Genomic DNA, 13,001 nt, shown 5'->3' on the forward strand with positions numbered 1-13,001 from the left:
CATCTGGATTTCATCTGTATTCACTTACTATTATTCATCATTTTGCAGCTGACGGCTCCATTTTACATCCTGTTTTGCGAACTGTGTCGTCTGTCTTTGTTTTTGATTTAATGGTTTATTCAGAGTTTTGTTTCTGTTTGAAAAGTGCATATAAATAAAGTTAGTTAAATTAGTAACGTATCAATTATCTTTTTTATTTGGTAACAAAAACAAAAACAAATACATGTTTGGTTTAATTTCTGAGAGTGTGTTGAGTTGAACCAGGTTCATCAGATACAAAATGTAACATATACGTTAGAGCTAAAGGTTATGATCATAAATTGATTCACGCTCTTATTGTGAAGGTCTTCAGGCACTTCCTCTTCCTCTCTAGTTGTAGAAGCCCCTCCAGTACCAGCAGGTGCAGTTCAGTCCGGCGGCGATGAGGAGGATGACGAGGAGTGTGATGAAGAGGCCGAAGCCGATGACGGTGGCGACGACGGCCCAGATGAACGTTCTCTTCGACGTGTCGATCAGCGGCGTCCGGAGCGCCAGCCGCACGCGGCGGGCCCGGCGCCGGTCCTGGGGCGGGTAGCGGGCGCGGTTCACGCTCTCCATGCCCAGCGAGCGGATCAGGCACGCCCGCTGGTGGCTCAGCTGGTCGAAGGTGTGTTTGCCATGGTAACGGCCCATCCCACTCTGACCTGTGAGGAGACACACGGATCAATAAGTCACCAATCGGAGCTTCTCATCGGTTATTGATCATTATACAACAGTTAGTTCCGACCGGTCCCAACCGAGCAATTTGATTGGACAAGAGACGTTCCATGAGTGCTGATATACAGTATAACAGCACTGTGACTTTTTACGGACGTTATCACTCCGCTGTTCAGCAGTGGACAGGAGCTAAGTCAGAGCCACGCTCCCCATACAGGAGCTGCCCCATCTCTCTGCTGCTGCTGCTGCTGCTGCTGCAGTTATAAACGGACTTGAACATTAAAACCTGGACCTGACCTGGTCCGTCTAATTGGAGATAAATCTCTACTAAACCCGGCTGGAAAAAAAAATTCAGCACGGTGTGATTATCTGCGGCACTCGGCCTGCGGCCTCGTGCCTACGACCGAATCACAGCCGTGCTGATATACAGTACAACAGCACTCCCTCTCGTGTGATATTGCTTAATTGATCCGTCGTCCTGCTCGCCGTCTCACCAACGCCACCAAAGGGCAGAGAGCTCAGCGTGTAGTGCATCCCCGCACCGCACGGCCACGCGCTCGGTCCTGTCCGGCCGCAGCGGCTCAAAGCTCGCGAGAGGCGGATCCACGGGGTCCACGGGATCTACCGGGAAGCTCCAGGTGAGCGGCTCGAGCCCCGGGTAGACCTTCACCTGCAGCCCGCGTGCCGGCTCTGCAGACGGCCTGGAGTGACCTCTCTCAGGCTCCGCCCTCGGCCGCGCGACCTCCGCCGGCTTCTGCGCCGCGAGCCGCCGGTAGGTTGGCTCTCTGCTACCGAGGACCCGCGCGCCACTAAGCCCGACACACACGAGCACGAGGCCGAACACAACGAGCTGCCTGGACCCCATGACTGAACAAACACACACACCTGTTGTGTCCCGCTTTTAAGCCCACACAGGAAGTGACGTGTCGCATGGCCTAATTACCTGGATCCTCCTCACCTGTTGGACCCCAATGGGCTCTTTGCACAGCTCCAATACTTCCTGGACTTAATGCTGCTCCTTTGTTTCCTGTCTTACATTATTGGACAAACTGATTAATCCAGGTGTGTCTGAGTAGTCACAATGGTCAGACACACCTGGATTAATCAATTTGTCCAATAATGTAAGACAGGAAATGAAGGAGCAGCATTAAGTCCAGGAAGTATTGGAGCTGTGCAAAGAGCCCATTGAGCTCTATGCACAGCTCCACTAGCCTACTTCCTGAACTTAAGGCAGCTCCTTTATCCAATAATGTAAGACAGGAAACAAAGGAGCAGCATTAAGTTCAGGAAGTAGTGGAGCTGAAAAAAGGAAAACCTTGCTCAAACAAAAAAAAAATGATGTCCAGATATCACATCTAAAATATTTGACTTCATAGAAACTAAATTGAGTCACTTGTTATGACCTGATTATTTTAAGTTGATGTAAACAATAATACTGCACTTGACCCAACCTTAATTCTTTGCTTTGATCCAAATTATTTTCTTAACATTTCAGTTATTGAACCAAACTATGCAATGTGCATGTGCAATTCACATTCGACTCAAAATAGGAGGAGTTCAGTATAAATCAAACTTGATGACTCAAAATGCAAAAACAATGAGTTTGACAATCAAATCAATAATTTTAACCTGTTCTCAATGGCAGTTATTAGTTTGAATGAACAACTGCATGTTACACTTTTTTCAGTACAGCCCATACCTCAAGGTGAAGCCCCACATCAACAGTCAACAGTGTGCTTGCGTGTGTGTGTGTGTGCTCGCGTTTGTGTGTGCTCGAGCTGCGTGTGTACATGCTGAAAAAGGCTTTATTCTATAATCATAGAAGGCTGAAAATCACTTTTGGACTGTTCACATCTGGACTGTTCACATCTGGACTGTACACATCTGGACCGTTCACATCTGGACTGTTCACTTTTAGACCATTCACATCTGAACTGTTCACATCTGGATCGGTCACATATGGACTGTTTACTTTTGGCCGTTCACATCTGGACCATTCACACCTGGACCGTTCACATCTGGACCATTCACACCTGGACCGTTCACATCTGGACCATTCACACCTGGACCGTTCACATCTGGACCAGTCACATCTAGACTGTTCACATCTGGACCATTCACACCTGGACAGTACACATCTGGACTGTTCACTTTTGGAACGTTCACACCTTTTCCTGTCCCTGCTGTGCAGACGGCGGCCAGATGTTCCACGTTTCCTTGGCTTTTCACACGTCCCACAGATTGAGACGCTGTCCCACATTCTTGTTTTTGACAGGCTCCTGTTTTGTGTTAAAATCTGGCATTTGGTGAAAGCAGCGAGGGCCGTCATCAGAGGCCGGACGCGCTGTATGACATGAATATCAATCAAAGTTTTTAAGAGTCGCCCACAAACATAAAGAGAGAGTGAGCGTGGAGGAAAGAGAGACAACGACCGCGGTGAGGAAAAGAAGATGAACCCGTTATAACAAAGACATGCCTATTCTGTCTGACTGTACATTGTTAAGGTGTGTTAACTTGAGAGGAACTGTGAAATAGCATGAAAGCTTCATCTTTCTTTATATGAGAAAACATGAGGAAGTTGAATTTAAATACATGTTATATATAATATAACGTTTGCATATAGTAATGTTATGAGCTGGGGGCAGAATAGAAGTCATTTAGACTTTATCTCAATGCATTGGAATCCGAGTTGAGATCTGGTCACCCTAACTGTTTCCTGTTATTATGTAAATAAAGTTGTTACAAACACAATTTAATGAGTTGATTTGTAGAGTAGCTCTGTGCTGCCACCTGGTGGTCGTACACTGTGACTGCGGAGAAGCAGAAAAACATCTGGATTTCATCTGTATTCACTTACTATTATTCATCATTTTGCAGCTGACGGCTCCATTTTACATCCTGTTTTGCGAACTGTGTCGTCTGTCTTTGTTTTTGATTTAATGGTTTATTCAGAGTTTTGTTTCTGTTTGAAAAGTGCATATAAATAAAGTTAGTTAAATTAGTAACGTATCAATTATCTTTTTTATTTGGTAACAAAAACAAATACATGTTTGGTTTAATTTCTGAGAGTGTGTTGAGTTGAACCAGGTTCATCAGATACAAAATGTAACATATACGTTAGAGCTAAAGGTTATGATAATAAATTGATTCACGCTCTTATTGTGAAGGTCTTCAGGCACTTCCTCTTCCTCTCTAGTTGTAAAAGCCCCTCCAGTACCAGCAGGTGCAGTTCAGTCCGGCGGCGATGAGGAGGATGACGAGGAGCGTGATGAAGAGGCCGAAGCCGATGACGGTGGCGACGACGGCCCAGATGAACGTCCTCTTCGACGTGTCGATCAGCGGCGTCCGGAGCGCCAGCCGCACGCGGCGGGCCCGGCGCCGGTCCTGGGGCGGGTAGCGGGCACGGTTCACGCTCTCCATGCCCAGCGAGCGGATCAGGCACGCCCGCTGGTGGCTCAGCTGGTCGAAGGTGTGTTTGCCATGGTAACGGCCCATCCCACTCTGACCTGTGAGGAGACACACGGATCAATAAGTCACCGATCGGAGCTTCTCATCGGTTATTGATCATTGATCCGTCGTCCTGCTCGCCGTCTCACCGACGCCACCGAACGGCAGAGAGCTCAGCGTGTAGTGCATCATCACGTCGTTCACCGTCACGCCGCCGCTCGTCGTCTCCTCGATCATCCTCTTCACAGCCTGAGAGAGAGACAGAGGGGGGGGGATTAGACACATGAAGATGAAGGAGGAGAAGAGGAGGAGAAGGAGAAGATGAAGGAGAAGGAGAAGAAGGAGGAGAGGAAGATGAAGAAGGAGGAGGAGGAGAAAAAGAAGATGAAGAAGGAGGAAGAGGAGAAGAAGGAGAAGGAAAAGATGAAGGAGGAGGAGAAGAAGGAGGAGAGGAAGATGAAGAAGTAGGAGGAGGAGAAAAAGAAGATGAAGAAGGAGGAAGAGGAGAAGAAGGAGAAGGAAAAGATGAAGGAGGAGGAGAAGAAGGAGGAGAGGAAGATGAAGAAGTAGGAGGAGGAGAAGAAGGAGGAGAGGAAGATGAAGAAGTAGGAGGAGGAGAAAAAGAAGATGAAGAAGGAGGAAGAGGAGAAGAAGGAGGAGGAGAAGAAGGAGGAGAGGAAGAAGAAGATGAAGAAGTAGGAGGAGGAGAAAAAGAAGATGAAGAAGGAGGAAGAGGAGAAGAAGGAAAAGATGAAGGAGGAGGAGAAGAAGGGAAAGAAGTAGGAGAACAAAAAGAAGATGAAGAAGGAGAAGGAGAATTAGAAGATGAAGTAGGAGGAAGAGAAGAAAGAGAAGGGGAAGGAGTTGGAAAAGATGAAGAAGGAGGAGGAGGAGAGGAATATGAAGGAGAACCAGGGCGTAGACCGGACTACACGCAGATGTAACTCACAGGCGGCCATATTGGATCAGACAACTTGCTCTGCCTCTGGCTGCAGTAGATGGTGATCCAGTCTGCACCAAAAAAACTATCTATAACTTTGTGAAATTCTGTCTGTATATATCTATTACTTTAACTATTTGCATAATGTTACTATAGTGTTACAGTGCGTTCACACTGGGCGCGAGTAAAATATTTGCCTCACTCTACTCGCTTGAGTTTGCCGCTGGAATATTTGTTTTTACTTGCGGCATTCGCGTGACTAGTTCAGGCGAACAGACGAGTTTGCTTCATTCGCGTCGCGTTGCGCCATTCGCGTCTGTACATTGACTTTGTATGTAATCTTATCGCACGAAAAATTCGCCTCGCGCCCGGTGTGAACACGCCATTACTTTCTGTCATAGAAAAGTACATGATTAAAATGATTTGGGATTTTAGGTAGCACTATCATAACTGCATTTCTGATGTTAATAACAAACCAAACCGTTTGAAAATTGGTCAAAAACTGAGCGAGTTCTGGTTATTTTAGTAGAACATGAACCAGAGGCCTAATGCTCTGAGGGAGAGAGTTGACTGAGCCAAGATGGCGGCCGTGTGGTGACGTTGTGTCATTGGGTAGCAGCGTTGGATGAGTCATCTAGTCTTATATATATATATATGAAGGAGAAGGAGAAGAAAGAAAAGGAGAAGAAAAAGAAGGAGAGGAAGAAGAAGAGGAGGAAGAGGAGGAGTTCCACTGTCTCCTGCTGCTTCACCTTCTTGTCGGAGCAGAAGATGTACAGCGCCAGCGGCTTCTCCCTCTCGTTGACGAAGCGAATGGCGTCGTCCATGTCGCTCACGGTGACGATGGGGAGGAGCGGCCCGAAGATCTCCTCCTGCATCAGTCTGGAGTGGGGGGGCACGTCCTTCAGCACGGTGGGGGCTTCACACACAGAGACACAGACACAGAGACAGAGACGTGTTGTTGACAGGAGCTGAGACATTTTAAAATAAAAGCAAGATAAAATGGACCAACAAGATAAAATGTGCTGTGAGTTTGTACCGATGTAGCACTGCGAGGCGTCGCTCTGCCCCCCCACCACGGGACTGTAGCCCTCCATCAGACTCAGGACGCGGCTGAAGTGGCGCTGGTTGATGAGGCGACCGTAGTCGGGCGAAGATTTGGGATCAGGACCGTAGAACTCCTGAGACGGACGGAGTGAGAGTTTCATGAAGCTCCAGATGTTCAGGTTTCATCAACAACATGTGGATCATGTGATACTGACGTTCTAATAAACCAAACAAACTGAGCTTGTTGTCAAACCAGGACAGGAAACTGTCTGCACAACGTCTAAAGTCAAGAAGAAGAACAACTAAAAGCCCCAAACCGGTCCCTCGCTTTATCGTGAAAGAAAGACAGACAGAAGGAAGGAAAGGAAGAAGGGAAGAAAGAAAGAATGAAAGAAAGAAAGACGGAAGGAAAGGAAGAAAGAAAGAAAAATGGAAGTAAGGGAATAAAGAAGGAATGAAAGAAAGACAGAAAGAAGAAAGAAAGAAGGAATGGAAGAAAGGAAGATGGAAAGAATGGAAGAAAGAAAGAAAGAAAGAAAGAAAGAAAGAAAGAAAGAAAGAAAGAAAGAAAGAACAACTAAAGAAAGAAAGAAGGAATGAAAGAAAGACAGAAGAAAGAATGAAAGAAAGACAGGAAAACGGAAGGAAAGGAAGAAAGAAAGAAAATGGAAGGAAGGGAATAAAGAAGGAATGAAAGAAAGACAGAAAGAAGAAAGAACAACTAAAGAAAGACAGAAGGAATGGAAGAAAGAAAGAAAGAAAGATGGAAAGACAGAAGGAATGAAAGAAAGAAAGATAGAAAGACAGAAGGAATGAATGAAAGAAAGAAAGGAAGGAAAGAAAGAAAGAAAGAAAGAAAGAAAGAAAGAAAGAAAGAAAGAAAGACTGATCCCTCACTTTATCGTGTGCTGGATCTATGCACTGAACATCTCCGATTGGATGAGCCCTCATTTCTGCATTTTACCCGGTAAGTCAAGCGTCAGGTCAGCGAGACCAAGACCACAGGTACACACACACACACACACACACACACACACACACACACACACACACACACACACACACACACACACACACACACACACACACACACACACACACACACACACACACACACACACACACACCGTGTTAGTCCAGGTGAGTTTAGCGAGGACACGTTACCAGCAGCGTCTGGCGGATGCGCTCCACCACTTGTCCCTGGATGGACGGTTCACACAGGATGTAGTCTGGAGCGATGCACGTCTGACCGCAGTTCACAAACTTCCCCCACGTGATGCGCCTGCACACAAACCAGAAAATAATGCACACATTAACACATATCATCATCACAACATAACAACTGTACAACTTTACTTTAATATTTCATGATTGGTGAGGATTTTATTCATGTTTTGTTTTATTTTCGTTTTTGTTCTCTGACTTTTTATTTCATCTTCACTGTAAATGAGTCTCAGTGTGTTCTGGAGGCCAAATAAAGGTCAGATGAATTCATTCAAACATGTCACAGTGTTTTGTTTCCTTCATAAAAAATTAAGTTTGTGTTGATTATTGGCAGATCAGATTCTGGAGCAGGTTTAAAGTCTCTGTGTTTTATTTTATCACAGTGGTGGCTCGACCCACGGCAGCTTGACAAAACAAAGACACAAACACAGCAGGAAATGTTTCTGGGGACGCAATAAAGCGAGGGACCAGTCACAATAAAATGGGGGACCGGTCACAACAAAGTGGGGGACCAGTCACAATAAATGGGGGACCAGTCACAACAAAGTGGGGGACCAGTCACAATAAATGGGGGACCAGTCACAATAAAATGGGGGACCAGTCACAATAAAATGGGGGACCAGTCACAACAAAGTGGGGGACCAGTCACAATAAATGGGGGACCAGTCACAATAAAATGACGGACCAGTCACAACAAAGTGGGGGACCAGTCATAACAAAGTGGGGGACCAGTCACAATAAAATGGGGGACCAGTCTTCTTGACTTTAGAAGACAGCTTCCTGGGCTTGACAATAAGTTGAGTAAGCATTAGCCTTTAGTCTGGTCCGTCTCTTTGTTGTGTCCTCCAGAAACACTTCCTGTTGTGTTGTTAAATTGTTGTTTGTCTCCCTGTGTCATGCTAACAGAGGTGTGTGTGTGTGTGTGTGTTACCGGCACGCCGTCCTGATGTCACAGTTCCTGTCGATGTAGCAGGGGCTCTTGCCCCCCAGCTCCAGGGTGACGGGGGTGAGGTGTCGAGCTGCAGCCTCCATCACCAGCTTCCCCACCGAGCTGCTTCCTGTGTAGAAGACGTGGTCGAACCTCTGCCTCAGCAGCTCCTGGGTCTCTGAAGCTCCGCCCGTCACCACCGGGTACAGGTCCTGAAAACAAGCAGCCCCAATGTCACACCTCTGTCTGTCTGTCTGTCTGTCTGTCTGTCTGTCTGTCTGTCTGTCTGTCTGTCTGTCTGTCTATCTATCTATCTATCTATCTATCTATCTATCTATCTATCGTTCTATCGATCTATCTATCTATCTATCTATCTATCTATCTATCTATCTATCTATCTATCTATCTATCTATCTATCTATCTATCTATCTATCTATCCATCCATCCATCCATCCATCCATCCATCCATCCATCCATCCATCCATCCATCCATCCATCCATCCATCCATCCATCCATCCATCCATCCATCCCACCTTGTCCAGGTATCGAGGCAGCAGAGCTCGGATCAGGAGGGAGGAGAACTCACTGAGCTCAGACGGCTTCACCACGGCAGCGTTACCTGAGGGGGAAGGAGGGGGAAGTTCTCATCAACATCTTCGTCCTCATAATCATCATCTTTACCCTCATCAGACGGAGTTGTTTTCGAGGTAAATTCAGAGACTGCTTGATGAAAAACTGTCCCTGAAGGCAACGCACATCAGCGGTTTGGCATGAATTTACCTCTAAAACAACTCTGTCTTGTAACGTTCCATTAGTAGAGTTGTTTTAGAGGTAAATTAATGCAAAACCGCTGATGGTCGTTCCGGTCGGGGGCAGTTTTTCATCAAACAGTCTCTGTATTTCCCTCTAAAACAACTCTGTCTGGTAACTGCTTTTATCTCATAGCGTGGTGAATGTGCAGGTCACAACTTGTCCACCAGAGCGTTGTGGAGTTGTTGGATTGTGTATTTGATGAGTTTGATGAGGGAAACCAAGAAATCCCATGAGCCTCCGTAGCGTAGCTCTGAGCAGCTCACGGCTCTGCTCCGCCGTTCTAAAAATAGCTTGCACCGACAATTAAAGGTAACAAACCTACTGCTATGACTATAGGGATTATGGCAATGGGCCAATTTGCCAAAATGTTGAACTATGAATAACACTAAGGTATTTCCTCTTCCATCTGAGCAGGTGAGGTCACCTGGTTCACCTGGTTCACACCTTGGTCAGGTCATTCTGCTCCGAGAGCCTGTGATTGGTCGACTCCTCTATCACTTCACACTTTGATCGTTTTAATTAGTTGATGTTAATTTTCCCATTAGTTGATGTTAGTTTATTCTATTATATTATTATTAATTTACTTATGTATCCTTTTTTTTGTTTGTTTGTTTATTTCCTATCTTTGAGATCCTCATTTGGGAAGTACCAGTTTGCATATGGGATTGTCTGTTTATTTTATTGTTTGTTATTTACTTTGTGAATATACACTTTGAAAAAAAAGAAGAAAAAAAAAGCAAGGTACAATTAAGAAAATGAAATGATTATGACTATGTTTGTGAAAGTGAGAAACCTTGCAATAAAGTATTAAAAATTAGTTTATGGACCTTGATAAACTGCTGTGACCTCGACATGACTCCGCCCCTCAGCCGGAGCTCAGGTAAACAAAGGTGTGTGTGTGTGTGTGTGTGGTCCTATACCTGCGGCGATGGCCCCGACCAGCGGCAGCAGCGTGAGGGCCCAGGGGTAGTTCCAGGCCCCGATGATGAGCACCACCCCCAGGGGCTCGGGCCGGACGTACACCTCGTCTGAGATGGTGAGGACGCTCCTCTCTACGTGCCGAGGCTCCGCCCACTGCGCCAGCTTCTCCACGGCCAACCGGATCTCGTTCTCGATGCCGATCAGCTCCAGCAGCGGAGTGTCGTACTGACTCTGAAGTAGTGGGGCAGAGAAGCAAACTAATTAAAGCATGAAACTACATACATTTCATCTACATACCCCAAGGATTGATTTCAGACGTGGAACCACCTTGGTGGCTGACCTTTGGTGACCTTTAGGGGTCTTTGACCTCACCATTGCATTTTTCCACATTATTCTCCATTGGAAACCTATGAAAATCTGGGAAGTAAATCATTACCAATAAATTTCATCACCATTGTGTTTAGGAAGGTGTGTAATATCATGTAATAAAATGTTGAAATTCAACTCCAGTGGGAAACCCCCTAAAAAACTACTCAAAGTTGGGGTACCTGTAATATATAAGTTATATTATATTGAGTATATAGTAGTAATTTGTGACACAACCTCTGCCATGCTAAGGAATGGCTTCTCTGTAATTCATTATATTGGTGGTGGTGGGGGTTCCGATGAACAGGAAATGTGGGTGTGGCTGTTTTTTTGGGTGTAAAACTAATGTTTGCGATCAACTCAGGATCATGAAAAATCCCTAGTTTGACCCCTCACAAGATACTTACTGTAAGGTCAAATTTAACATTTCGGAATTTTCGAAAAATCTAGTTACGGGTACCCCAACTTTGAGTAGTTTTTTAGGGAGTTTCCCACAGGAGTTGAATTTCAACATTTTATTACATCATATTACACACCTTCCTAAACACAATGGTGAAGAAATTTATTGGTAATGATTTACTTCCCAGATTTTCATAGGTTTCCAATGGAGAATAATGTGGAAAAATGCAATGGTGAGGTCAAAGACCCCTAAAGGTCACCAATGGTCAGCCACCAAAGTGGTTCCACGTCTGAAATCAAACCTTGGGGTATGTAGATGAAATGCTGAAAGTGTCATGCTTTAGTCATAAAATGCACAATACTTTCCATATATGAGCTTATCTGCCCCACTAAAGGGCCCACAGCGCCGTCAGCTACGCACCTGTCTGACAGTGTGTGTGTGTGTGTGTGTGTGTGTGTGTCTCACCCGGTTGATGTCCTGTTTGAGCGCCGTGCTGATCTCCGTCTCCTTCTCCCTGATCATCCTCTGCAGAGCCTCCAGCTGCTGCAGCCTGAACTCCAGAGGTCGAGTGCGGCCGCTGGCGAAGGCCTCGCGCGCCCTGAGCACCGCCTGTCGCTCCATCTGTGGGTCGGAGAGCAGGTGTGAACCTCACACAGCTGGTTCTCAAACGTTTTTGACACATTTTTCTTTTCAAACTCTGATATTAACAGTCAAAGGTCAAAGGTCACCAACATTTTATGTTGTCCTGAGCCACTAAAACAATAGTTTTGTTTTTGTTGTTTGAGCAAAATAAAAATCTATATAAAAAATGAGCTGAATAAATAAATGTCTTTTTACTTAACTTAACTAAACTACCAAACTAAACTGAACTGACCTAAACTAAACTAAACCAACTAAACTACCAAACTGAACTGAACTGACCTAAACTAAACTAAACCAAACCAACTAAACCAAACTACCAAACTAAACTAAACTAAACTAAACCAAACCAACTAAACTAAACTACCAAACTAAACTAAACCAAAATAAACCAAACCAACTAAACTAAACTAAACTACCAAACTAAACTAAACCAAACTACCAAACTAAACTGAACTGAACTGAACTGACCTAAACTAAACTAAACCAAACTACCAAACTAAACTAAACTGAACTGACCTAAACTAAACTAAACCAACTAAACTAAACTACCAAACTAAACTGAACTGAACTGAACTGACCTAAACTAAACTAAACCAAACCAACTAAACCAAACTACCAAACTAAACTAAACTGAACTAAACTAAACTAAACTAAACTAAACTAAACTAAACTAAACTAAACTAAACTAAACCAAACCAAACCAAACCAACTAAACTAAACCAAAATAAACCAAACCAACTAAACTAAACTACCAAACTAAACTAAACCAAACTAAACTAACCATCCCATAATAGACCTGTCCTGCCGTTGGTCTGAACAGTCAATTGTGATCTACAGCTCCACCACCAGGTGTCACTGACGCCTCCTTTGCATTTACAACAAAAAAGAAAAACAACATCGAACATGTTTTGGAAAAAACAACTTTTACTTCCTGACTGTATCTGTGAATATTTAACAAACTGTATCAACAGCCAATCACAGAGCAGCAGGACGCCTGTCAATCACAGTGTTATCACGACACGTCATGACGGAGGCAATAAAACAGTGAAGCAGGTCACTGAGACTGAGGCACTGTTAATTCACTGTAAATACTGAATAAATATAAAACAAAAATAAACCCCCCCAGATCTGTTGGTTTTAAACCAGAGACTGACAGAAATACAGAATATAGAAATATGTGACACAGTCTCTATATAGAAAATTACACATAAGAAATAAAGATTTAAAACCCACAGCAGTCTGATTCTCCTATTAGCCTATAACTAATGTCAGTAAATACAATTAGAAGAAAAAAAATTACAGCTTTAAAAACTGAAACATAACTTTTGTATCAGTAATAATCGATAATCACCAACTCTCAAATGAAGAAAATCAATTCTGTCTGTTGATGTTAAATAATAAAACATCTGGAGCTGAGGTCCGCGGCTGCAGCTGTTGATCATTAAAACTAATAAACGAGTTAAATCCAATGTTTGTTTGTTTCTTACTTCGTCGTCGTCGGTTCAGATTCAATCAGCTGTCGATCGACGGTCCAATCATCGATGTATCGATCGAGAGACGTCGCAGTCGGGCTCA

At 44.4% G+C, this 13,001-nt stretch overlaps 2 protein-coding genes across 2 annotated transcripts; both read right to left on the reverse strand.

Annotated features, from left to right (window-relative positions):
* Positions 1-260: 260 nt before the first annotated feature.
* LOC310995755 (aldehyde dehydrogenase family 3 member B1-like) lies at positions 261-1,230 on the reverse strand (the record flags this gene model as incomplete). Its single annotated transcript, XM_083984880.1, has 2 exons — positions 261-683; positions 1,191-1,230. 2 exons carry the CDS (start codon positions 1,228-1,230, stop codon positions 370-372), a joined length of 354 nt encoding a protein of 117 aa, XP_083841006.1. The 3' UTR covers positions 261-369.
* A 2,622-nt stretch (positions 1,231-3,852) lies between these two features.
* Positions 3,853-12,994, reverse strand: LOC310995849 (aldehyde dehydrogenase, dimeric NADP-preferring-like). Its single transcript, XM_083985013.1, has 10 exons — positions 12,914-12,994; positions 11,250-11,405; positions 10,018-10,249; positions 8,818-8,903; positions 8,286-8,494; positions 7,295-7,412; positions 6,123-6,264; positions 5,836-6,002; positions 4,293-4,392; positions 3,853-4,202 (listed from the first exon to the last, which is right to left on the reverse strand). The coding sequence occupies exons 2-10, from the start codon at positions 11,403-11,405 to the stop codon at positions 3,889-3,891; spliced, it is 1,524 nt and encodes a 507-aa protein (XP_083841139.1). The 5' UTR covers positions 12,914-12,994; the 3' UTR covers positions 3,853-3,888.
* Positions 12,995-13,001: the final 7 nt, after the last annotated feature.

Source organism: Trachurus trachurus, assembly GCF_905171665.1.
Source record: "Trachurus trachurus genome assembly, chromosome: 13".
NCBI lineage: Eukaryota > Metazoa > Chordata > Actinopteri > Carangiformes > Carangidae > Trachurus > Trachurus trachurus.

Bases quoted from the DNA above. Each gene is read 5' to 3' on its own strand.
- LOC310995849 (XM_083985013.1), bottom strand. From the start codon at position 11,405: ATGGAGCGACAGGCGGTGCTCAGGGCGCGCGAGGCCTTCGCCAGCGGC. The intron at 8,904-10,017 runs GTATAGGACCAC...CTTCCCCCTCAG, and splicing joins GGTCGGGGCCATCGCCGCAG to GTAACGCTGCCGTGGTGAAG. The intron at 7,413-8,285 runs GTAACACACACA...GTTTGTGTGCAG, and splicing joins GACATCAGGACGGCGTGCCG to GCGCATCACGTGGGGGAAGT.